Source organism: Ahaetulla prasina, chromosome 14, assembly GCF_028640845.1.
Source record: "Ahaetulla prasina isolate Xishuangbanna chromosome 14, ASM2864084v1, whole genome shotgun sequence".
Taxonomy (NCBI): domain Eukaryota; kingdom Metazoa; phylum Chordata; class Lepidosauria; order Squamata; family Colubridae; genus Ahaetulla; species Ahaetulla prasina.
The window spans coordinates 24,306,866-24,331,423 of NC_080552.1; the positions used below are offsets into that span (position 1 = coordinate 24,306,866).

General features: G+C 54.7%; 1 protein-coding gene across 2 annotated transcripts; it reads left to right on the forward strand.

The window, feature by feature from the left end:
- The first annotated feature begins 2 nt into the window (after positions 1-2).
- Positions 3-24,065, forward strand: LOC131185051 (multidrug resistance-associated protein 1-like). 2 transcript variants are annotated; one of them, XM_058157127.1, is made up of 31 exons: positions 3-632; positions 5,495-5,671; positions 5,961-6,086; positions 6,301-6,438; positions 6,888-7,013; positions 7,950-8,011; positions 8,335-8,466; positions 8,999-9,226; positions 9,621-9,798; positions 10,651-10,812; positions 10,923-11,015; positions 11,525-11,728; positions 11,845-11,991; positions 12,286-12,373; positions 12,661-12,733; positions 12,925-13,051; positions 13,330-13,506; positions 13,655-13,822; positions 14,014-14,191; positions 15,779-15,860; positions 16,458-16,596; positions 17,785-17,992; positions 18,636-18,946; positions 19,033-19,232; positions 19,331-19,457; positions 19,843-19,944; positions 20,643-20,789; positions 21,185-21,343; positions 21,704-21,870; positions 23,019-23,213; positions 23,315-24,065. In XM_058157127.1, exons 1-31 carry the CDS (start codon positions 3-5, stop codon positions 23,421-23,423), a joined length of 5,160 nt encoding a protein of 1,719 aa, XP_058013110.1. In that variant the 3' UTR covers positions 23,424-24,065. The 2 variants fall into 2 exon arrangements, with proteins under 2 accessions (XP_058013110.1, XP_058013111.1); XM_058157128.1 differs by having other exon boundaries at positions 16,485-16,596.
- The last annotated feature ends 493 nt before the right edge of the window (positions 24,066-24,558 follow it).

Below are 24,558 nucleotides of genomic sequence, written 5' to 3' on the forward strand. Positions count from 1 at the left end.
GGATGCTGAGTCAGTGCGGCCGGTCTCGCTCGGCGGCGCCCTCTGGCGGCGGCACCCGGACTCATCCTGCACACACGAGGCGCACCCCCACCCGTGGTGGACCGCGGCCGGGGGGGCTTCGTGGGCAGCGGGTCGGAGGGGGAGGGCGCTTTGCTTCAGCCGGTGGGGCGGCCTTCCTTCTCAGCCGAGCGGGTCCCTCCCGGGCGCTCCGTCCGCAGGCGAAACGGGTTCTGCCCCCGCCCTGCCCCGCGAGCGCCCGCCGGCCCTCCCCGTGCAGCTTCCTCCAGCGAAGGGTCCGCGGCCGGTCCTGGCCGGCGGGGCTGCGGGCGGGCGGCAGTCCGGGGAAGCCCGGGAAGGGAGGCGGGGGCGGAGGGGGCTTCCCGCGCCCCCCGTCGGTCTGCCGGGGATCCCCCCGCCCCTCCGCGGCCGCCGCGCCCAATCAGCGCCCGCCCCCGGCGCCGCCGCCCCGCCCCGTTCCTGCCCGGCCGCCCGTCTGCTGCGCTGCCGGAGGTGCGGAGGGGCCCGGGAGCAGCGCCTGCGGCCCCCCGACGCCCTGCTTCCTCCTCCCGGCCGGCGGCTCCATGGGCGCCCCCGGGCTCTGCGACGGGCCCGCCGGCTCCGCCACCTTCTGGGTAAGAGTCCCTGGCGAGGGCCGGCCTGCCGGCTGCAGCCACGCGGCGGGCGAGGCGCGCTCTCCTCGAGCGGGCGGAAAGCTGGCCAGGCCGCCGCATCCCGGGACCGGCCCGCTTCCGCGTAGCCATCGCCGGGGGAGCCCCGGGCGGGAGTCGCGCTGTGGCGGCGGCGGCGGGCGGCGGGAAGCTGGGAGTTGTTTGGCTGCGGGCGCGAAGGGATGCCTCGGTCCGCCCGGAACCTCCGCCAGGCGGAGGTTGGGCTGCCTGGAGAGGGCGCAGAGGGAGGCGGCCCCGCGCACCCTCCCCGGCCGGGCACGGTCTGCCGCCGCCGCCCCCGGTCCGGCCTGGGCGAGCGGGACAGCGCTGGGGCTCCAGAGCTGCGCTTCGCCGCGCGGGAACTTGTCTCGGCGGGCGACTCCGGGCGGGCGGCTGCCACCTGGCGAGGTTGCGCGGGGGACCTGAGCGCGGCCCTCCATCCCACGCAGAGCCGCGGGTGTAACAGGCGGGCAGCCGAGGCCGCGGCGGGAGCCGGAAAAACCACTTTCGGGCCCCACTCGGATTACAAAGGGTGCTTTGCCAGGGAGGGAATGTGTTTCCCAGCGGCGCCTGGCCGCCTTCAGGCTGACAAAACGGGGCTGAGCGGGCCTGTTTCTCCTGAGATTAGCTGGGGTGGCGTGGCCGAGCTTTTGGCAAGGCTGCACCGCCAAGGCCGTCTGGGAAAACACTGGAGGAGTTGGCTGGCATCACATTGCAAAGGGAGAAGGGTGGAGAAGAGCCCCCAAGGACAGGGCCAAAGGCTGGGGGTGGATCTGAGAAGGGGGGTGGTGTGCCCTTGGCCAGTCCCCCGCTTGCCCACCGCTGAAGGAGTGGCTGAGATGCCCCGCCAGCCTTTCTCAGCCAGCCTTGGTGTCCTGATCACACCTGGAAAGGGACCCAGGTGCCGCCCGGCACCCTGAATCTGGGGCTGAAAGGTGATTTCTCCCTACTGCTTCTTATATGCCCCCTAGCCAGGTGCGGGCACCAAGCCCAGACCCTCCAGCAGGCAACACAGGTGCTCCACTTTGCTGTGTGATGCCTCCATCCAGGGCTGCTCCTCTAGTCCCTTGCCCCAGCACCCGTGGAGCTGGCACTTTCCTTGGCTTCCAACCACGTTGGCCTTTAAGCTGGCCAGGACGGTTAGCAACTGTTTGGTTTGCAGGCAGCCATGCAATAAATATAAGTTTAGGTATCCAGTTGCTCAGTTTTCACCTTCAGAGAATGCATTGCTACATATTTCCCCCTCCAGCAAACCTGTTGCATCTTGCCAGCCACCCTGCTGGTTCAGTGCCCAGCTTCCCCACCCCCATCCGTTAGCCGTTGCTGTGGGTGTTGAACATGGCACATCTAGCCAGGCCTTTGTGGCGGGCATTCACCATCCCGCATGTCTCGACCTGTAAGGATTCCCTCTGCTTGAAGCGGGAGAGTAGATGGTTGCCAGAGAATTGTGCCCGCTGCTTGTTTATGACAGGAGAGTTAACGGGAACAAAACGGTCCTTACTCCCAAACCAGCAACCACCTTCAAATTGTCTCCTCAGGCCTCACTTGGTCCAAGATGTGATCGGATGGCTTGAGGGATCAAAGTTAAAAGCCTTTGGACTGAGGTTTTCTGATGGGAAATGTTGCTCGGAAGCTCTCCTTGTCTGAGGGCTCAATTGCTCTGTTTTCCTCCGATCCCAGATCCCCATCTAAGGGTAGCAGGGTCCTTCTTGGCCAAAGTGGCTTTCCTGGGACCTTGAATGGGAGAGCCAGGTTGCGGGAGAGGAAATCCATCCCCTGTGTGCCCACTTTCCATTAAAAAGCCATTTATCAGCTGTGGAACAGAACAGAATTCTCTTTCATAGCCTGTTCAAGGTTGTATACAGCAGGCTGAGTCCTTGTGGAAATTAGGGATCATTATGTGGTTTGATTTCTGGACAAAACACAGGTTTTCAAGTGTTTTGGTTTGCTTGGCCTCACCCTAATGATTGAGCTCCCTGCCTTCTGACTCGCTTGGAAAAACGGTGTCATTTTTAAAGTATTCAGGCGAATACTTTCATGCTTCTGAAGTGTGCCAACAATTGCAGAATCTTGGGTTGCAGTGTAAAAAATGAATAACAGCCACATTCTGAGTCTCAAATTCTGAGAAATCTTGGTGGGGCAGGCAGTTGGTTTGTTTTCTTTTTTTTTTTAATTGAAAAAGTTTTACAAAGAACAAATTTTTAAACCATCGTTCCCCCCCTCCCCCCTCCTCCTTCTCCCCCCAACACCCCCCCCCCCGAGACTTCCCAGAACAAAATGCAGGGTATAACATTTATCAATCATAAGTTAAAATACCACAAAAATCTACCTCATATACACGCTCTCCCAACACCCCCTTAACTCCCCTTTCCCCTTTAAACATATACATTAATATATACCATTCGTAAAATTATTCATAGACTATTTGGTACTTTTTAGTCCGATACTTGTTTTGAACATAATCAATCCACCTTCTCCACTCCAATACATATTTTTCTTGTGAATGTTCTTTCAAATACGCAGAGATTTTTGCCATTTCTGCTAAGTTTGATACTTTAAGTGTCCATTCTTCAATCGTAGATAAATCTTCTCTCTTCCAGTATTGTGCAATCAAAAGTCTCGCTGCTGTTATTAAATTTAGAATCAACTTAGTCTCTATAACTGTACAGTCTGTAATTATACCCAATAACAACTGTGGAGTAAATTTTATCTTCTTTTTCAGAATATTCTGCATAGTCCACCATATTATTCTGCATAATCCAGCATATGTTGGTTTGTTTTCATAGTGGCAGGTGAACTCCCAGTATTATAAGTCAGCGGTAGAGAAATAGGATCTTGGTTGTCAAATAATAAGTGATCTAGGAATGTATGCATTTGTATTATTAAATGGCACAAAATCGCACATTGTCAATATGAGAAAAGGCTTGTCATTGATCTGCTTCTGCTTTAAAAGTTTGGCCAGACGTTACTGCCTATTTTTCACAGCTAAACTTGTTTTGTCTGCAAAATACCATTCTCCAATCGTAGATCTGGCTAACTAGAGTTGAATTACAGCAGCACCAACTTTTCTTTACTGCATTTTAGGCCAAACGGTTTCAGGCAAAGCAGGCAATCTCTGGCCCTGGGTGGTTTGGGGCTTTAGTTCAAACCGAAACTGAGTTGGCCCGGATGGTCAGTGGCTCTGATGATTTGTAATATTTTTATTTTTATTTTATTTTTATTTTTAGGGGTTTATTTTTAGGGGTTGTCCATTTGACCCTGGAGAGCTCTGCAATCAGCAAAATTTGTTTGGTTTGCTTGTCCTGTGGCTTTGGAGCTCCCCCACCCCAATTCAGTGGGAGAGGGACCCGCAGGAAGCGCTGCAGAGCTGTTGGCAATTTGTCGCTGGGGGAGAAACGTGCTGTGCTGTGGGTTTGTTGTGGTCAGGTTGGGGTATGAACACTGCTGGAGTTCCTGTGGGCGCTTGTGACAGGGTGGGTGGAGGGAGTGGCCCGGCTGCCTCCTGACTCATCTTTGCCTAAATTTCGAAGCAGGAGCGGGGCAGGGTAAGGAGCAGCTGGGTGCAAAATGCTTTGCTAAATTTGGCAGCTGGGAAGCTAAGCAAGTCACCTCAGGTCATCTCTGAAAAGCTGGCCAGCATGACGCACTTTCTCCTTGTTATGGTCGATTCCTCTGAGCTCCAAGAAAGGAGATTTTGCAAGCCACTTCTTCCCTTCACACTGTGCAGAGCTGGGTCGGGCCGAGGTTCCCTGGCATTCCTGTTCTGCCCTTCTGTGGTTCGCCTATCTTTAAAACTCCTCTCCTTTCACTTAAGCACATTTTGGCCATCACTCCTACCAGCCTCAGTTTTGGGATGAAAAGTCACACAAGGCCCCCAGGATGGCTCAGGGATTTTCCCCAAAGAGTCTGATTTTGGCCCTTTTCCCCTCACTTGACTTGGTTGCTGGGCGATTCTGAATTGTGTCGGACACCCCCAGTCATATACGATGCGCAGAACAGTCATGTTGGGGCCTAGAAACATGTTTGAACCTTTCTTATAGAAACCATGGGGCGGAGGGATGAAGGATCAGGGAAAAAGTTGGGTGAGGCTTTCATAAGGCTCCCTTGACAGGCCTCCCCCCTTCCCTTGGCCAATTCCTAAATTGGTGGGATCTTTGGCCATTAAAGCAGTTTCCCTGTTGCCACCCTCCTTTCGCAATTAAAAATAGCCGTTAATCTCTCTGCTGGGGTTCTGGAGAGGCCGCCAAGGGAAAGAGCTGAGCTAATCTTCTTACCGCATATTTGGGATCGCTGCAAAGAAAAGGAAGAAAGAAGTGGGAGTGTTAAAAATGCAGGTGGTGCTTTTGAGCGGGGGCAACAAGGAGGTGTCCTCCCCCCCCAGCTTTTTCCCTCCCCTCCTGTGGAGTAGTGGGGGGCACCGCCTGGCCCTCTGAAAGAGGTGGCTCTGCAGGATATGCCCCTGTGGAATCGCCCAGGCTTTGGGTGAGCTGCAGTTCGCCAGTTCAGGGGGATTTCTTTGGAAGTGGAGATAGGTGGGAGCTGAAGGGAGTCGGAGAGACCCTTGACTGACCCTCCAGGCAGGAGCCCCCAGCAGGTTTGGGGTTCTCCTGGAACAAGGCAGCTGCCACATGAGTTTCCCCTTGATGTTGGGGCCCAATTGATTTGGAGGGACGTAATTGAAATACTGCTTGAGAACGCATTAACCCCCTCCCCCAAATATAGGCAAAGCGATGCCTGACCAGAGTCCCCCCCCCCATGAAAGAGGGAAATCGGGGAGGCGGCCTGGCCTCCCCTCCCTTCTCTGCCTGATCTCTGTTTTTCTGCAGGACTGGAACCTGACGTGGTACACGCAGCAGCCGGACTTCACACCCTGCTTCCAGAACACAGTCCTCGCATGGACCCCCTGCCTTTACCTCTGGTTGAGCTTCCCCATCTACTTCGCCTACCTCCGCTGCCATGACCGCGGCTACATTCAAATGTCTCACCTCAACAAAGCCAAAACGGTGAGCTGGAAAGCCAGACTGCCCCCCTTTGGCTTGCCCCCCCCCAGCCTCTCTTGGGAGCCCTAGTGCTTGTGGGGGGGGGCTGGAGGGGCTTCTTTGGTGTACACCCCCCCCCTGGAAACCTGCAGAGAGGGACCTCTCCTGTGAGTGTTGCACAGGGGAATCGGGGGGACGGATTGATCTGAATGCAGGTTTTTCATTTTTGAGTTTTTAGAACGCTCTAGAATGTTTGTTGCTTGGGGAGAAGGGATTTGCGCAGCTAAAGAGTCTGTCCTCTCTTGTCTTGCAGACTTTGGGCCTCTTCCTGTGGCTCGTCTGCTGGACAGACCTTTTCTACTCTTTCTGGGAAAGAAATCACCACATTGTACGAGCTCCAGTTTTTTTAATTAGCCCTACCATTTTGGGCATAACAATGGTGAGTGAGAGTAACTTGGATTGTTGGGCTTTGTGTATTTTTATCTATCAGACTTTCTCCCTTGCAATTGTTAGCATGACTGACGACGGCTGTGTTGCCCACCCTGGGAAGCAAATCTTGAGGGTGGAATGAGCAGCTGTGATCCCGGAGAATTCTGGCTCTGCGAGCCTCCATAGGCAGTAACAGTCTTTTCTTTTGACTTCCCTATCTGTAGCTCCTTGCCACATTTTTGATACAGTACGAGAGGATCAAAGGAGCCCAGTCCTCGGGAGTGATGCTCCTTTTCTGGCTGATTGCATTCCTGTGTGCGATCATCATATTCAGATCCAAAACCATGCAGGCCTTGTGCCCGGTGAGTGCCAGCTTCTGGTGGGCAGAATCCTTGGTGAGCTGGAGGGGCAGTTGAACAAGTGAGGCTGGGGTTAATGGTGGGTTGAATGCTCAGGGTTCTTATGGCTTTAGAGCTGTAAATTGACCCCTTGGGGTTTCATTTGAGACTGACCCAGGCCTCTCTTTGAGCTGTGGCCGGTGGTTGTGGCCAGAGCTGGTGGTGGGATCCTTCCTTGGTGATCACTCAAAGACTTTCCTGTGGGCTTTTCAAAATGAAATGCTCAGTGAGATGAAGCAAACACAATATGCATCTCGTAGTGGTGAGTCCCCCGATTAATTTAGCACCCAGGCAGATTCAACCGGAGTTTCCTCTTGGACAATGCTGACCTCTCTTACTGGGGAAAAAGGCGCTGATATTCCCAGGGCAATTCCACGAATTTCACTAAGTGGCATTCTTATTTTCCTTCCCAGGATGTGGAAATAGATGTCTTTCGCTATACCACTTTCTACATCTACTTCGCTTTGGTGCTAATTCAGCTTATTCTGTCCTGTTTCCCAGAACGTCCACCTTTATTTTCCGAAAACATTCGTGGCCCAGTAAGTGTTATCCTGACAATTGGCTGAATGAGTCATACTTGGGTATTTCATTAATGTGTTTGCTTAACGAAAAACTCTTTTTAACCTTCTGCATATAAACAACTTTTAACTTTTGCAACCGCTTATCCAACCTCGGTTGCTTGAATTTCCAGTCTGCACTACAATTGTTGGCTATGGCTTGGGTTAGTTGTTTGTTTTCACAAGGTTGTTCTGTTCCTTTTCATTTGTGCAAATAATCAAAGTTTTGTATGGGTATGAATGAGGTTCCCAAATCAGAGAGGATTTTGGGGAAGAGTTTGAAGTTGTTTGGTGACTTCTTTGCAAAAGTGATATTTTCCTCCCATTAGGAGTATTTTGGGAGGGGGAATGCCTCTTGAGCATTGCTTCAGATAGGCAGGAGGGTCCGACCAATCTCCTTGCATAATCTCTCAAATTGTGGCCTTGAACCCCCCCTAATTCTGCTCCCAGTTGCAGGCTATTTTTAGAGTGTGATGCAGCTGGTGGCCACTCTGGTCTCAGTGAGTTCATGAGCTCCAGCCGCACCTGCAGAACCAGAAGGGAGGTAGATAACAGGCTGCAGGTGGATCCTGCTGGGATTCATACCGTAACAATAAACAAATTGCAGGCAGAATTTGTCCCCAAGGCCACACAGGGCATGTTCCTGTCTTCCTTGTATGCAGTCAACTTGGGGTCGCCAACTTTCTGCTTCATGAAGTGAACCAGTTACGTCTTTCTATCCTATTGAAGGGGCTGAACCCTAAAACTGGCTCTGTTCTAAATGGGCTCAGAGAGAGAGCTGCCGTCAGCTGAGCTGGCGATGTGGACACAGCTGCCCTGCTTCTGTGCTTGCCCTCCCCCCTCCAGCTGTCTGAAGGCCATTAGAAGCCGGTGATTCTCAACAACCAGCTGAATCCCTTTCCCCTCCCCTCCCCCCAGAATCCCTGCCCGGAGTCCGGGGCTTCCTTCCTCTCCAAGATCACGTTTTGGTGGATTTCAGGGTAAGAAAACAGATATTTCTATAGAGTTGAACTTCTTGATTCTCCAGTCTGCAGCCTTACAGCTGAGAGGGGACTCCACCTGCTCATAGGTCAGGATGGCTGGAAATTCTGGGGGTTGAAGTCCCACTTACCTGAAGGGCACCAGGCCTAAGAAGCCTGGCTGAGCTGACTAGCCCTTTGGGGGCCAAAGCTGTCTGCGGCCCAGGGGCCCTGTGGATCTGTGGGATGTTTTGCGATGCCACAGTGCAGTTTTTCTGAAAGGGGCCTGGTGCAGAGCAGCCCTTCTGTGTAACCCTGAGGCAGAAACTTCCTCTTCTCCTCAGGCTGATGATTCACGGATACCGGCAGCCGCTGGAAGCCAAAGATTTATGGTCTCTGAACAAGGAAGACACGTCGGAGCAGGTGGTGCCCGGCTTGGCTGCCCACTGGGCCCGGGAGTACGCCTGGGCCAGGAAGTGCGTGTTGCTCACAGAGGCCATTAGTGCTTGGCTCTGCTTTGAAAATGCCAGGGCTTCAGGAGGGCCCCTTTTGTGCGACACTAGTCACACTTTCACAAAAGCGTTTTGTTTGTTACCTTGCTCTTTAGTGCCACTCCTTTCACGGAGAAGGCAAGCGTGGGAGGGACTCCTGACTCTGCCTGTCATTTGGTTTGGGGTCCTTAAATTAAGTCGGTGATGATCAACAGCCCCCCCACCCCAGGGTCTTCCAGTGCTATCTGGAGGGGGGGGCGAGGAGGTCCCTTGTCCTCCCACAGCACAAACCATCTTGTGGCTGCTTTCCCTGGCTGATGCTTTCGGGGTGCGTTGAGCTGCAGCTTTCATCCTGGTTGGTGGCTCTGGCCAGAAGTGTGGGGGTGCTGGGGGGGGCCCTGATCCCAAAGGGGGGAAGCCCCACAATCTACCCTGATAACCGGTTTGGTGACCTGAGCAGGTGTTTGGGGAGTGATCCCAAAGTGGCCTCCGTGCTGACCTCCTTCTGCCTCCACAGGGTTCTGAGCCCCATGCGCTACTCACCCAAGAAGCCAGCCAAAGGGAGCGGCTCCAGCTCGGATGTGGCAGAAGAGGCCGAGGCCCTGATCCTCGGGCCACCCACCAGGAGCAGGGAGCCCTCGCTCTCCCGGGTGCTCTACAAGACCTTCGGCCCCTATTTCCTGATGAGCTTCCTCTTCAAGGCCTTCCACGATCTGATGATGTTCACAGGACCCGAGCTCTTGAAGTGAGTGCCAAGCTCCCACCCTGCCCTTCACCTCTTAGTCGGTTGGTCGACGGCTTGACTCCTTCATTGCTCCCTTGCCGGGGCTCGTCCTGGGTGGCAAACTCACACCAGGACTTCAGGAGGCTGAGCCTGGCATTCCAGCCATCGCATCCCCTTCCCCGCCCCCAGTGTTACAGACTTCCCTGGCCTTTGATGTCATGAATTGCAGGCTGTTTTCTATTGTGCTTCCTTTGCTGCTTTGAACCTCACAGGTGTGTTTGTTTTTGTCCTAAGAGCGTCCCAGCGCCCTGCAGTCTCCCAGCCTCGGGGGAGGGGGGAAGGATGTTTGGGCTGTCCTGTCCCAAAGCCCGTCCTGTGGTTCCTTCCTGCAACGTCTCCACCTTCTCCTTCCTAGGTTGCTCATTAACTTCGTAAACGACAAGAGTGCCCCCAGCTGGCAGGGCTTCCTCTACACCGGCCTCCTCTTCTTCACAGCCGGCCTGCAGACGCTGGTCCTGCACCAGTACTTCCACATCTGCTTTGTGACGGGGATGAGGCTCAAGACGGCCGTCATCGGGGCCATCTACCGAAAGGTGCAGGGACAGTGGTGGCCTTCTGCTCGGGGTGGGGTCACCTCCATCCTTGACTGGACAAGGGGACTGGGAGCCGCCACCTGGGACGACCCCTCCTTGGCACGACGGTCACCCCAGAAGTTAAGGAGCAGTTGCGTGTCTGCCAAGGCAGGAAAATTAGAGAGAAGAAAGGCAGGAAGGGAGAGCCCTGCAAGGCAGGAGGTTCCTAGGGACAAGGAGGCATTTTCCTCTCTGTTTTATTAGCAAAGACTTTGCCAACGCCAGCTTTGGAAGGAGCCTTTCCTGAAACAGGCAGGGGGTGGCACATTGTAGGCATGGCTTGCCCAAATTGTTGGGAGCAGAGCTGGCAATTCTTTAACCGAAAAAGCATCTGATGACCTTCTGTGAAAGGCATCGGGCTCTTTCTCCGCTGCTCGTGATGGGCTCGATTGGCGCCTCGTGGGTTGCAACCTCCCCAAAGAAACACCCGGCTTGTGATCCTGGCTCCCCATCCCCTCTAGGCTGGCCCGGAGATGAGGAAATCCCATGATATCCATGCCCTAAATCATGGTTAATGTTCACTGTATTGAAAATGTAATAAAACTTAATTAGGATGAAATGTCCCTTACTTGCCCCAATCCCGGCCTCCCCACCCCTCAAAAAAAAAGAAAAGATCAAGGGAATTTGGTGTAGCCGTCACAGGGATTATAAACCCCAAGCTGCCTTCCTGAGGCTTGTTTTGGCTAATGGGGCCTCCAGCTCTAAATCCACACGAGCCTTCCAAGTTCTCGGTTTATCTTGTGAGCTCATTCTTGCCGTGGGGGCTCCCTTGATGCTTAAAGCCCCCCCCCTTCTCTGCTGTCTGCTGCCAAGGCCCTGGTCATCTCCAACTCTGCACGGAAGACGTCCACGGTGGGGGAGATAGTCAACCTGATGTCAGTGGATGCCCAGCGCTTCATGGACCTGGCAACCTACATCAACATGGTGTGGTCGGCCCCCTTCCAAGTGATGCTGGCTCTCTACTTGCTGTGGCAGGTACAAAGAGCCCCAAGGGGGCTCCCTGAGGTCTGGTGGGGGCCATGGCTCACACCCCGCAAGGCCTCTCTGGATCGTGAGCACTGATGGGCCTCTGATGGTTTCCTCAGAATCTAGGCCCTTCCGTCTTGGCTGGTGTGGCGGTCATGCTGCTCCTGGTGCCCGTGAATGCTGTGATAGCGATGAAGACTAAGACCTACCAGGTGGGAGGCTCTGCCCTGACCGTCCAATGGACTCGGCCACAGTGGGCTGGAGGGGCTGGGGTCTCTCCCAGGTGGCGTTGCCCGCTTCCCCAAAAGGGTTTGATCTGTCCAGGTGACCGTTTCTCAACCTCAGAACCTTTAAGATGGCCGGACATCAGCTCCCAGAATTCCCTGGCCAGCAGTTGAAGTCCACTCATGTTAAAGTTGCTGAAGTTGAGAATCGCTGGCTTAGATTGCTCAGCTTCCCCTTTTAGATGCAAGAACAATGAAATCACTAAACTCTAATGAAGCGCTGCCATCCCCCAACTGAGCTCTTTAGAGGGGCTGGAAATCAGCTCCCAGAATCCGAGTGAACTGCATGGAGGTTATGGGAATCGGAGTCCAGGACGGCCAAAGGTTTGTGGGCCAGGCTCCTTGTGGGGTTCAGCCCAGAGCGGCTCAGCTGCAGTCAGTCCAGGATTTGGGCCACTGTGAGGCGTGTCCTGACAGGCTTCCATGGCCGGTTCCAGGTGGCTCACATGAAGAGCAAGGACAGCCGCATCAAGCTGATGAACGAGATCCTCAACGGGATCCGAGTGCTGAAGCTCTACGCCTGGGAGCTGGCTTTCAAGCGGAAAGTGCTGGAGATCCGGCAGGAGGAGCTGAAGGTCCTCAAGAAATCGGCCTACCTGGCGGCCATCGGCACCTTCACCTGGGTCTGCGCCCCGTTCCTGGTGAGACCTTCCAGGGTCCTCTAGGGGCTTCCCAGCCACCGTCAGCCTCCTGTGGCATAACCTGGTCAGGTGTGTCTCCCTCAAGGCGTGACTCCGCCTGACCTGCTTGTTCCTAGGTTGCTTTGTCCACCTTCGCGGTTTATGTGTCCATTTCGGAAAACAACATCCTGGATGCCCAGAAGGCCTTTGTATCCCTGGCGTTGTTCAACATTCTCCGCTTCCCCCTCAACATCCTTCCGATGGTGGTCAGCAGCATCGTGCAAGTGAGAATCTTCTGGCCAGGGGTCAGCGGGAGGGGGGGCGAGCAGGGCTCGAGACTCAGTGGGGGCAGTTTTGGCCAGGGGTCAGTGGGGGCTTCCGGAGGGGGGGGAACCAGCGTCAACCGGCAGGACAGGCTGACTCCTCCTTGTCTGGAGGCCTTCAAGCAGAGGTGGCCTCCAGCCCTGCACTAGATAATCTCTATAGTCCCTCCCAACTCTGCAGTTCCGGGGTGGGCAGCCCACAGCCCCAGAATTTCAGGGCAGAGTGCTCAGGATAGGCCTATCTATTGAGTCCAGGCCAGTGTGTCCCTGAAGCGCCTCCGGGTATTCCTGTCCCATGAAGAGCTGGATCCCGACAGTGTCATCCGAGGAAACCTCAGGAATGGTGAGTTGAGCATTATCAGCCAAGGGGGCATTTGGTGTCGAGAGCAGCTGCCAGATTCCACCCCTCCCCCATTTAAATTCAGCATTGCTCATTGGAATCTTCCAACCTCTGCACTGTCACCAGAGTTCCCAGTTTGTGATGTTCAGCTAGGTTGGCACTGTGGGGTCTGGAGGTGGCGTGTGGGCGGGGGAGTCCAGAGAGGGCCAGGGGGTCCCCACCCCTGGCAGGTGCTGCCCTTGGCCGCCTCCATCCTGCTCAAGGGCACCTTTTCTTTTGCCACTGGCTAGCGGGCAGCAACAGCATCAGCGTGAGGAGCGCCTCCTTCAGCTGGTCACGGACAGAGCCCCCCGTGTTGAACAGGTGAGACCCTGGATGGCACCCCTTGCCCCCGCCCCCCATTGCTTGAGCTTTTGGATCTCCAGCTGGGCCCCCAGAGATGGTCCTTGGCCTCTCACAGGCCCTGGAGGTCTCTGCCATTGCTGAGGTTCCCCTGTTTTGCTCCAGTGGCCTTCCGGGAGTCAAGGCTGAATTGGCGATTCCTTTTCTTCCAGCATCAACTTAGCCATCCAGGACTCTTCCCTGGTGGCCGTGGTGGGCCAGGTCGGGTGCGGCAAATCCTCCCTTCTGTCGGCTCTTCTAGGAGAAATGGAGAAGCAGGAGGGGCACGTCTCTCTCAGGGTGCGTGGGACAGGCGGGCAGAAGAGCTGGGGCATCACCTCAGGCGGCTCCGTTCCTTGTGTTGGCAAATAGAGGAGGGTCTTATTTCCCTGGGGGCCATCAGCCAAAGGGGATTCTGGGGGAGGGGCAGGCAAGCAGAATTCTCTTGCAGGGGCTTCCTGGGGGCAGCAGCCATCCTCCTCCGATGGGAGCGGTGGGCTCTCCGGGCAGCAGCATGGGGCCAGCGGTGGGCTGCCTGGAAGGGAAATTCAAGGGGCGGCTCCTTCTCCCTTTGGCAGGGCTCCGTGGCTTTCGTCCCCCAGCAAGCCTGGATCCAGAATGCAACCTTGATGGAGAACATTCTCTTTGGGCGGGAGCTGAACGGGAGGCACTACCAGCGGGTGGTCGAGGCCTGCGCATTGCTGCCGGACTTGGAGCTTTTCCCTTCGGGAGACCAGACGGAGATTGGAGAGAAGGTACTTGAGGGCTGGCTTCTGGCGACACCAAAGCTTAAAATCTCTGTGTGGTGCCATTTCCCTTTCACGTCCTCTTCTGTGGAGCCCCTGGGCCCTCCGTGGCCCTCTGGCTCCTGCCTGGCACTGAGGGCGCTGCTCTCTTTCGCAGGGGGTGAACCTGTCAGGCGGCCAGAAGCAGAGGGTCAGCCTGGCCCGGGCCGTCTATGCCGACACTGACATTTACTTGCTGGATGACCCCTTGTCGGCCGTGGATGCCCACGTTGGGAAGCACATTTTTGACAAAGTCATCGGGCCGAAGGGCCTCCTGAAAAACAAAGTAGGTGTGTGGGAAAGTTTGTGGGTCGTCTTTCCACAGCCTCTGGGAACTCAAAAGGGTGGGGTGTTTTTTCCATCCCCGATCTTCTCACTGTCTCTTTTATATTAAGCTGCATTGGTTGCCTCCAGCAGCCACCGCAAACCCATCTGTCCCCCAACCTCCCTGGTTTTGCCTCTTCCTTCCCGCCCCAGACTCGGATTCTGGTGACGCACGGGGTCAGCTACCTGCCGCTGATGGACACCATTGTAGTGCTTTCTGAAGGCAAAATATCGGAGATGGGGTCGTACCAAGAGCTGCTGAAGCAAGACCGGGCCTTCGCGGAGTTCCTGCGCACGTACGCTGGGGCAGATCACAATGTGGCTGGCGAAGGCAAGGAGCGGGCACCGTCGGATGTAGATATAGCCACTGTCCTACTATTGTATGGGTGCTCTTGTTTCCCTGCCCCATTATGACCCTCTTGGGTTGCTGAGATTGGAAAGACCCCTGGGCAAATGTTGCTGTTGATGCCATCTCGGTGGGAAAATCCCTTGGATGGCTGATAGCTGGAGGTTCCATCCTATCTGTGTCTTGGTTGCTTCCTGTGGCTGCTTGTGTGTTGTCTGTCCTTTTTCAGCAACTATTGAATGGGTATTTGTTATTAGAAGTAGACTCTGTTTATCCAATTGGCTGGTTTCTGCGCAATGTTGTGTGTGAATGGGTGCCCTAAGCATGCAGACTCCGAGGCTGAAGAAGGGAAAGGGGTTGGAGGGGTTTCCAGCTTAGGGTTGTTAGAAACCAAGTTGAAAAAAATCTGTCTTGTTCCTAAATAGGTGTTTTCAGACTTGGCAACCTTTTAAGTGTTGGTTGGGGAATTCTGGGAGTTGAAGTCTTGAGGTTACCAAGACTGGTCTGACCGGCTCATCGGACATCACTGATGTGGCTGGTTTTGAGGCTTCTCTTCCTCCGCTGGTCCCAAAACTAATTTGGGTTGCTTCTCATTCTTGGACGACATTGTAAATGCTTGGTTCAGGGTCAGTCAAGGGTTGGAGCTGCTTCCTCAACCCCTTCTTGTATCTTGGATTAGAAACAGTCCAGGTTTCTGCAGAGCCTTCAGGGCTCGAGTGTTATTGCCCAAACCGCTGCTCTGCTGGACAAACAACTTCTGGGCTTGCCAGTTGGCACTGCAGAAACAAGGCCGGTTCATCTGTTACCCTGAAAACAGAGTTGCTTAATTGGGCATTTATAAAGCTAATAAAAATTCCGCTTTCCTTAATTGTGGGAAGTGGGTGAGATGAAGAGAGCTCGTTTAACTCTTAAACGTAGCAGCCAGATTGAAGTGCACTTTGCAGACTCTGCTCTCCTTAAGCAAGCATAGCTTAAGAGGGGCAACCGGGAAGAGCTTAGCTTCACCTCCTCTTCGTTCATTCTCTTTCTTTGGCTTTATAAAAAGCATTTTGAACAGAGGAGGGTGGAGAGAAGTTATTAAAATTCTCCACAGCAATAGCCATAGTGCTTAGACTTGTATACCACTTTACAGCTGCTTCCCAGCTCTCTCTGAGCGGTTTACAGAATCAGCCTCTTGCCCCCAACAATCTGGGTTTTCATTTTACCCACCTCATAGGTAATAAAAGGCAGAGTCAACCTGGAGCCTGGCAAGATTTCAGCTGCCAAACTGCTGGCAATTGGCAGTCTGCAGAAGCAGCCTGCAGCAACAAAAGCTCGATAATTTTTCCCCAAATTTCTGATGGCTTGTATTCTTTGCTAGGAGAAAAAATAATTGTCCAAATTCTCACCAAATTCTCGTTCAGTGGGTCGATTGAAATGAATAGCTTCAGTTTTTAAACATTTGCAGACCTACCTATCCAAAGTAGAGGATAGTCCCGGACAGTAGCGGATTTAATTGAGAATCTCTCCTTTGCTTTGGCCATTTCCTTTCTTGCACCAACCCTCTGTCTGCCCTCTTTTTAATCCCTGCAGAGACCCCTGGTCTGGTCACAAAGGAAGAGAAGCTGCTGGAGAATGGGGTCCTCGCCAGTGAAAACTCAGTCCAAGTGAGGAGGTGGGCAAGGCGAGCAGCCCCTGGTGGGCACGTCCACCTGCTTTGCTCCCAAAGACTTAGAGTTTCACTTAAGCTAGTAACAATCCCCCCACCCCCAATTTGCTGCTCCCTTCCTTCCCTGGCATCAGCAGGTGCCTCAGCCCCACCTGGAGCCCTTCGGTTGCTGGCCGAGGGGTCTCACGGGGAAGGAAGGGAGTCTTTTCTGTCCTGGAGGCAGACTCTGCTCCAGCACAGGGAGGAAATTCCTGATCAGTCTGAATCTTTGGCTCAGTTTTTCCTGCCCTCCCTGCTAGTGGGGATGCAGGGAAGCCTCTGAGGGCACCCCCTTCCATGGGCAGGGGCTGCTTCCCAGCGGCTTCGGCTGTTGTGGAGGGCAGAGTGCTCAGCTCCTGCCAGGTGTCCCCTGCCATGATCCCAGACCTTTGCAACGAGACCCTTGGATTGGAGCCAAAGTGATGCCCGCAGGGTGGGGGGTCTTTGGAGGCTGGGGGAATGGGATGCCTGCGGGAGCCGGTCTGCTCTGAGCATGGGCAGAAGGTTTTGGGCTGGGCGAGAGCGCTGCATGAAGCAGTCAAGCATGGCATGTGGGCCTTGCAGGCAGCTGAGCCACTCCTCAACCTACAGCAGCGACACGGAGAAGTCCCTGGTGCAGAACAGCCTGGCCCAGACTCAGAAGGCGCCGGACGGGAAGAACGCCTGGAAATTAACCGAAGCGGACACTGCCCAGACGGGGAAAGTGAGAGCCCAGCCACCGCCCACCGGGTGTTCCACAATTTAGCCCAGTAAAACTGGCTCCCCTGACCAGCCGCAAAGGGCTTCGGAGTGGGGGCTGACTGTAGTAATCCTTGAAAAGACTCTCGGTGGGGATGATGAGGGCCGGCCCTAGGGAAGGGGCCGGAGGGAGGGCTCAGGGAACTGGCTTCCACTGCCTGAGCCTGAGGGAAGTGTGAGAAGGGAGGTCGAGGCAGTTTGGCAGAGAGGATCTCTCTCAAGACTCGGTGAATGTGCCCGAGAGCGATCCAGTGGCCCACTTGGCATCCCTGGCTGGCCTTCGAAGAGCCGACTCCCTTTATTTGGGGATTAGGTTCAGGGATTAAATGTATTCCTTTATTCAGGGATAAAGTGTTTTATCAGTATTTATGTCAACAATAACTTGGCGCAGTTCTCTCCTTTAAAAAACATTGGCCAGCTGCTGATCACAAACGCTTCACAGTTGAACGAGGTCACTCGGTGTAAACAGTGAATAGCTGGGGGTTGAATTGGCTGTTTTCTTTCTGGAAAAGGCTTCCAGCTGGCCCAGGCTCCTGGCTGCAATTCGGACAGTTGGCCCCAGCCCAGATTCCCGTGTCAAGTTCAGGGCCTTCATGCCTGCCTGCCAAGGTCGTATCTGTTTGCCTTGTCCCACTGGGAGACTGTGAACTGGCCAGTGGCGACAACTCATGGCTGCCCCCACTCTGCCCGCCTGGACTCCATCTTCCTCTGCCCCATCTCAAGCGCCCCCCGCCCCCCCTCCTGGGCAGAGACGTTGGAACTCGGGTGCAGACATGGCTGATGGGAAGGGCACCGCTGCCTTTGTCCTCTGATCAGCCATTGCCGAGTGCCTGCAGAGTGGGAGCCAGGGGTCACCTCCCAGGTTGAGACCAGATTTTTGGGGGCCCCAGAAGGAGAGATGGTGTCAGCTGTGACCATCTCTTGCCCTAGCCATCCAGGAGGGAGCCGGGATGGGCAGACAATGGCAGAGGGAATTGGGGGGGGGAGAGAGTTGGAACCAGATCCAGGAGCAGCAGGGAGCTCCCCAAGCCTTCTGTGACCAGAGAAAGGGGGGGGCACGTTGAGGCAGCAGATTCCTGGGCTTGGGGGGTGGTCAGAAGGGTCCTGGTGGAGTGGTGGACCCTCTCTCTGATGGCTGCCTTGTGTGTCGCAGGTGAAGACGACCGTCTACTGGGAGTACATGAAAGCCATTGGGCTGGGTATTTCCTTCCTGAGCATCTTCCTCTTCCTCTGCAATCACGTGGCGTCCCTGGCCTCCAACTACTGGCTCAGTTTGTGGACTGATGACCCCGTCCTCAACGGGACACAACAGCACACCAACATGCGCCTAGGGGTGTATGGCGCCCTGGGAATCTCTCAAGGTCTGCCCCTGGGGCCTGGGGAGTCTGCTTCCTTCTGGCCTGCAGCTTACCTAGGGACATCCCCGGGGTCTCTGCTGGAGGAGGGAGGGCTTCCCTCTTCCAGGGTCTGAATCCTGCATTTTGCAGGCGCAGAACTCACAGAGCGTCCAGATCTGTGCCATCTTTTGAAAGGGAAGGTCTATTGGGGAGCAGGATGAGATGGAAGGGAGGCTGTTATGTGCCAGGCACTGGCCTCGTCTTCTCCCTTCTCCACCCTGGGCTCTTCGTAGTCTGCCCAGCGAGTAATGTCTGGGTGCCCTGATCCTGGTCTTGGGGTGGCGGTGCAGCAGCATCACAGCTGGCACAGGGCCGGGTGCCCAAGGCTGGTATCTCTGCCAGCTTCATGCGGCCTTTTGCCCTGAATGGGGTATTTCTATGGTTGGGAAGGAGATCTGAGGCACATCGGCTGGCGCCCTTAAATGTATCCTCTGCAGGGGAAGTGGGCAGGGCAGCCTCTTTCATTGGGATGGGTGACAATGGGCAGCCTTTGGAATCTTCCAGAATGCTCTTGGGCCCCCGATGATCCAGATCTCGTTGTTGGGCTGAGTTGGCCTTCATGGGCAGCTCCAGTCAGATCCACGTTTTGGCCTCTGGTTCCCTGCAGGCGTGGCAGTGTTTGGCTACTCCATGGCAGTTTCCGTGGGGGGGATTTTTGCTTCTCGCCGCCTCCACCTCAACCTGCTGCACAACGTCCTGCGGTGCCCGGTGAGCTTCTTTGAGCAGACGCCCAGTGGGAACCTAGTCAACCGCTTCTCCAAGGAGATGGACATCATCGACTCCACCCTGCCTCAGGTCATCAAGATGTTCATGGGCTCGCTCTTCAATGTCCTGGGCGCCTGCGTCATCATCCTGCTGGCCACGCCAATTGCGGCCATGGTCATTCCCCCGCTGGGACTCATCTATTTCTTTGTGCAGGTAGGGGCCACTCACGGCCCTCCTTGGGGGGTCCCTTCCTGGTCCTGGGGCCTCTCTGATTGCCGCCCCTTCTCGTGCCTCCCCAGCGCTTCTATGTTGCCACCTCGCGCCAACTGAAGCGCCTGGAGTCAGTCAGCCGCTCTCCAGTCTACTCACACTTCAACGAGACCCTCCTGGGCGTCAGCGTCATCCGCGCCTTCGGAGAGCAGAAACGGTTCATCAGGCAGAGTGACCTGAAAGTGGACGAAAACCAGAAGGCCTACTATCCCAGCATCGTGGCCAACCGGTAACCCTGTTGGGTGGGGGGAGGGCTAGGAAGTCCTTAAGTGCTTGGAAGGGGTGATCCCTGCCAGCCTTTAACCCTGGTCTCCCTGGCCTGTGCAGGTGGCTGGCCGTCCGGCTGGAGTCGGTAGGCAACTGCATTGTCCTTTTCGCAGCCCTGTTTGCTGTCATTGCTCGCCACAGCCTGAGTGCAGGGCTGGTGGGCCTGTCCATCTCCTACTCGCTGCAGGTAGGACACCTTCAGGGTGGCCTCTTCATGAGCCGAACCTTCTCAGATGGGAGAATGCATCCTGCTGTGGGAGGGATTTTGGTAAAATAGGGGATTTTATAAGTATAATTGTATTGATACAATTGCATAGCCTGTTGCCTGAGAGACGGGGGCTCCTCCTAGGATTGGCTGGTCAGGAGGAGGGCCTGGTTCTTCTGGCCCCTGAGAACCGGTCCTGCCATCATCTGGTCTGGAGCTCTGCCTGAGCCAGGAGTTTTCCCTGTAACCTCTCGGGAGGGCTGCATCCACCTTAAATCCGGGCCCTAGTTTGTCCAGGATCCCTGCTGTTGGCTGTCCTCTGTTCCTCTGGAGTTCTGGGGTTGACAGGGGTTCCCTTCCTTTGCAGATCACCACCTATTTAAACTGGCTGGTCCGAATGTCCTCCGAGATGGAGACCAACATTGTAGCTGTGGAAAGAGTCAAGGAATATTCGGAGAAGGAAAAAGAGGCCAGTCTCTGCTCACAGCCGGCATTGTCTTCTTTGGGCGGCATCCCTGGCACCCGACAGTCTTGGCGTTCCTGATTCTTCCAGGAGAAGCTTTGGGGCAAGGGGGATGCAGCTTCAGCGAGCTGCTCAAATGCTGGCCGGCCAGCACTGAAAGGAACCTCTCATAGAACAGATTCTATCCCCCCACTCATTCTGGGGTCCACCAGTAAGAAAGACCTGCGCCCTTTCCTGTTCTCCCTTCCTGGCAGATAGTTCTTTAAGATGGACTGACCCTAAACAAGAAGGTTCTATTTGGCTAATACTAAGGAACCACCTGCAATTGGCTGAATCTTCTCTTTAAAAGTCTCAAAAGCAAACCTCCAGGCTCCCCGTGGCTTTGTCACTCAGCATGAGCTTGGAACCTGTCCATCCAAGGGCAAAGGGCCCACAGTAGCCGCATTGGGTCTCCCACCGCTCAGCTTGCAGAGCAGCGTTGCCCTCTGGTGGCCAAGAGATAGCATTGTTCGCCTTGGTCCATTTGCTGGGAATCACCTGTTACGGTGTTTGCATCCTCCAGAAAAATATCCAGTGGGTGGTGAGAGACCGAGTGCTCGGCAGGGGGATTGGGCCCAAGGGATGAGCCGGTGGGTGGTTGTGGGAAGGCCCCCGGACTGCGGAATAGCTGGGGCGAATGAGAGCCTGATTCCCATCTCTCACAGGCTGAGTGGACCTCTGAGCTAGCGGCTGCCCCTCCCGGCTGGCCTCAGGAAGGGCAGGTGGAGTTCCGGGGCTACAGCCTTCGCTACCGGAGCGATATGGACCCTGTGCTGTGGGATATCTCCATCGTGGTACACGGTGGGGAGAAAGTGAGTTCCAGGCAGCGCTGGGGGTTGGAAGCAGTCGTGTCTCTGCAGGATGGAGGGTGGGAGAGAAGAGGTTTCCTGGCATGGGGAGGGGGAGGGGGCAGCAGAGAAGCTGGTGAAGGCAGGAGCTCCTTCCGTGTTTATCTGGATCTCTGCGGAGCAGTACGGATACCACGTGCCCAGAAGGGATCCGGCAAGACCCCTTCAAGGTCCATAAGGGGAATCGTCTCTGCCTGCAGAGGTTGGGATGGTTTCCTGAATGTCCATCCGGTGCTGCCCACACATCCTCCAATCCCCCAAAACTCCTCTTGGGAAGGGCTGGCCCCAGAGGAAAGGCTGGGCCCTTTGCAGCTGCTTCTGCTGCAGGCCGTTCTGTCTCTGCTCACCGCCCTCGACAGGTGGGCATCGTTGGAAGGACCGGGGCCGGGAAGTCCTCTCTGATGCTCGGCTTGTTTCGGATCAAAGAGGCAGCAGAAGGAGAGATCCTCATTGACGGGGTTAACATTGCCAAAATCGGGCTCCATGACCTTCGCTTCAAGATCACCATCATCCCTCAGGTTGGTAGGGGCTGCCTTGGGGCCTGACCTTGTCTGCAAGGTCTCTTCCCCCCCACCCCGCCTCCCCCCAAAACTGGAGTCCCATTTAACGGAATCACTTGGTTGAATGCATGCAAGCAAAGACTGGATTTGAGCCCATGGAAAATGCAAAGCCCAGTTGTGCCTCCGTGGTGCGTTTGCAGCTTCAGAGCCTTTGAAAATTTTAAGCTTCCCACCCAGGAGGCCGTTTTAGAAAGGGGGAGAAACAGCTGAGAAGCTTTGAGGGAGTGATGAGCCCATTGATCCTTTCTGTGACCTGTCCTGGATGGGTCATTCTCTGCTACCTGCAAGGCTCTGTTCTCCTTTCTCTTTCCTACCTAGGATCCCATCCTGTTTTCTGGCTCCTTGCGCATGAATCTGGACCCCTTTGACCAGTACTCTGATGATGATGTCTGGAGGTCGTTGGAGCTTGCTCACCTGAAAGCCTTCGTCTCCTCCCTTCCTGATAAGCTCTTCCACGAGTGTTCAGAGGGTGGAGAAAACCTCAGGTATAAAGGGCAGCAAGACTTCAAAAGCCTCAGAGTTTTTACTCCACACAAGGGTGCGTGCATGTTAGGCACGTGTTTAAGAGCGAAGCTTGTTTGCCTCTAAACTCTGGCTCTGCCAGCCCTTCTTTAAACTGGCACTGCCTCACAGGAGTTCCACAGTTTTGGAGCAGTTTTGGCTGGTCTCTGGCTGTGTGCCCAGCTCTCTATCTAGGACTGATTCACAGCCTTAAGAATCAGGTGTGATTCTAGCTGCTTGGAAACCTAGGAAGAAGCAGGTGGCCCTGCCTGCCTGTGAGAAGTTCAGCCTTCCAAAGCAGCCTTATCTTAACACAGTGCCAGGAGAAAAACAGTGCCTGGTGTTTACCTGGTTGGCTGTCTTTCCTGGGGGGAGGGGAAGGGCGCCCTCCTACTCCAGAGTTTGCCTGGTTAGTCATCAACTCAAGGACAGGCTGACTCAGAGTCCTTGGAAATAGTTGTGTTCTCCTAATCGTGTTGTTAAGGAGGATCACACACCAAACTGATAAGATCATCTTTATACATTGTACTAATTTGATACTTCCAGTGGGATAACAGAGAATGTATTTTGTTTTTCTTAATATATTTCATTCTTTCTTCTTTGATGTTCCTTTTTTCCTCTGGATCTTTTTGTTTTTTTCTGGTCCTGTTCTTAACTTTCTTTAATTGCAGAGGGAGGGCAGAGAGAAGTGGAGCGGCCCACTTTCTGGTTGCAGCCTTTTTGCAAAAGGAGGATGCAACAGATGTCTTAAGTATTCAAGGAAATTGGTTTCTGGCATGGGCAGAAACCTCTGGGGCAGTGTTTGCTAACTGCCCAGAAAATGCCAGCCTGAGCTGTGCATTGAGACTGAAATGATCAGAGTCCAGCAGATCCAGGCATACACCTCCACCCTTTTAGGAGCAGCTGTAAAAAGTCAGTTTTGAGATAAACAGAAGCCAGGCTCTGGACACACACACACACACACACACACACACACACACATACAGCGCCTTATCTCAGCCTGTGTCTGGGAAACAGGCACAAGGACACACACAGCCTCTGTTTACAACAAAATCCCTGTTTTAATTAAAAGGATGAAGCACCCGGCACATTGCTCCTTTGGCATCTTAACGTTTCCCTTTCTGTCTTCAAGCGTGGGTCAGCGGCAGCTGGTGTGTCTTGCTCGGGCCCTGCTGCGGAAATCCAAAATCCTGGTTTTGGACGAAGCCACCGCCGCAGTAGACCTCGAGACGGATAGCCTCATCCAGTCGACGATCCGGACTCAGTTTGAGGGTTGCACGGTCCTGACCATTGCGCATCGCTTGAACACCATCATGGACTACACACGGTAAGGCTCCAGGGGTTATTGGCGGCTGGCAGGGGTTGGCACGGGGCGGCCCTTGTGCAGGGAAAGGAAGATGGTGATGGACGGGGCTGTTGTCTATTTAGGGTGATCGTCCTGGAGAAAGGCAGAATCGTGGAGTGCGGAGCTCCTGCTGACCTCATCGAGAGCAGAGGTGTCTTCTGCAACATGGCCAAAGATGCCGGCTTGGTTTGACCAGGTGAAGTCGGCCTCCACACACACACACACACACACACGCCCAGGGAAAAGCACAGGCAGGCTTTTTTTGCACAAAGAGCCGGCACCTGGACGGTAGAACAGCTGCTTCCTCTTCCTCCTCTTCCTCCCTCGAGAGGAGGAGCACAGCAGCTTGAGGCGCAGAAGGGGCTCTCCTGACTTGAAGGACCATCTTGCTGGAATTTCCGACTGCACCAAAAAAATCTATATTTGTCATGTCCCAACAATATTTTACCTTATTCTGGTGATGGGAGAAAGGATCCAGAGAAGCGGCTGCAGGACATTCAGAAGGGGGCCTTTCGGTTTTCTAACGGCTTCCTTCAAGAGTTGCAGAAAGTCAGATGCTGTTAAGATGCAGGAGAGCAAAGCTGCTGTTTCCCCCTTAGGGCAGGTTCAGCCCCAGCTGCCTCCGTAGCTCTCCTGGTGCTGCCTTGTCACATTTTAAGTGAAGGAAAGCCCTCTGCCAGCTTTGAATAATGTGGACCTTTTTTTTTAAGGGAAAACACCCTAGATATCTCTTTTCATAGAAGATAATTATTTAATTTTTGTAAATAAATTTCTCTAAAGTTGAGCAGACTGAAATTTTTTTGGTACTTTTGTAATAAATTGCTTTTGGTTGGAGACCGGCCCTTTCTGTGCCTTCTCAAGCAGTCTGAGGGGGGGTGTTCTCTGGGGGCGCCACATTTCCACCACTCTGTTTACATGTAAAGTTGTGCACCAAAACTGGAAAGTGCTTTAAAGGCTCAGCAACCAGGCCTGTGAAGCCAGGAAGCCCTTCCTCTGTGCCCCATTTGATGGCCAAATAAAGGCAACCGGAGGGGGAGGGGATCTCTTTTTCCTGGCACCCCCAATGCCCACCGAAGAAGCCCGGTTGCCAGCGCAGCTGCCCTTGCTGTCCCCTGAGGAAGGCCAAGCGCATCGGAGGCCATGTGGGCTGGCCCCGAGGGAGGGCAGCAGATTGCCAGGATGCCAGCCCTCGTTTTCTGCAGCCCCTCTGATCTCGGGTGCCTCTGTAGCTGCTGCAGGGAGGCTGTCTGGCCCCATTCGCGCTGCCAGCCCTGCCTCCCTGAAGGGCCCTGGCCCCACAGATGCCCCGAGCACTGGCCAGGCTCCC

Bases quoted from the DNA above. Each gene is read 5' to 3' on its own strand.
- LOC131185051 (XM_058157127.1), top strand. From the start codon at position 3: ATGCTGAGTCAGTGCGGCCGGTCTCGCTCGGCGGCGCCCTCTGGCGGC. The intron at 633-5,494 runs GTAAGAGTCCCT...GTTTTTCTGCAG, and splicing joins CCGGCTCCGCCACCTTCTGG to GACTGGAACCTGACGTGGTA. The intron at 17,993-18,635 runs GTCTGCCCCTGG...GGTTCCCTGCAG, and splicing joins CGCCCTGGGAATCTCTCAAG to GCGTGGCAGTGTTTGGCTAC.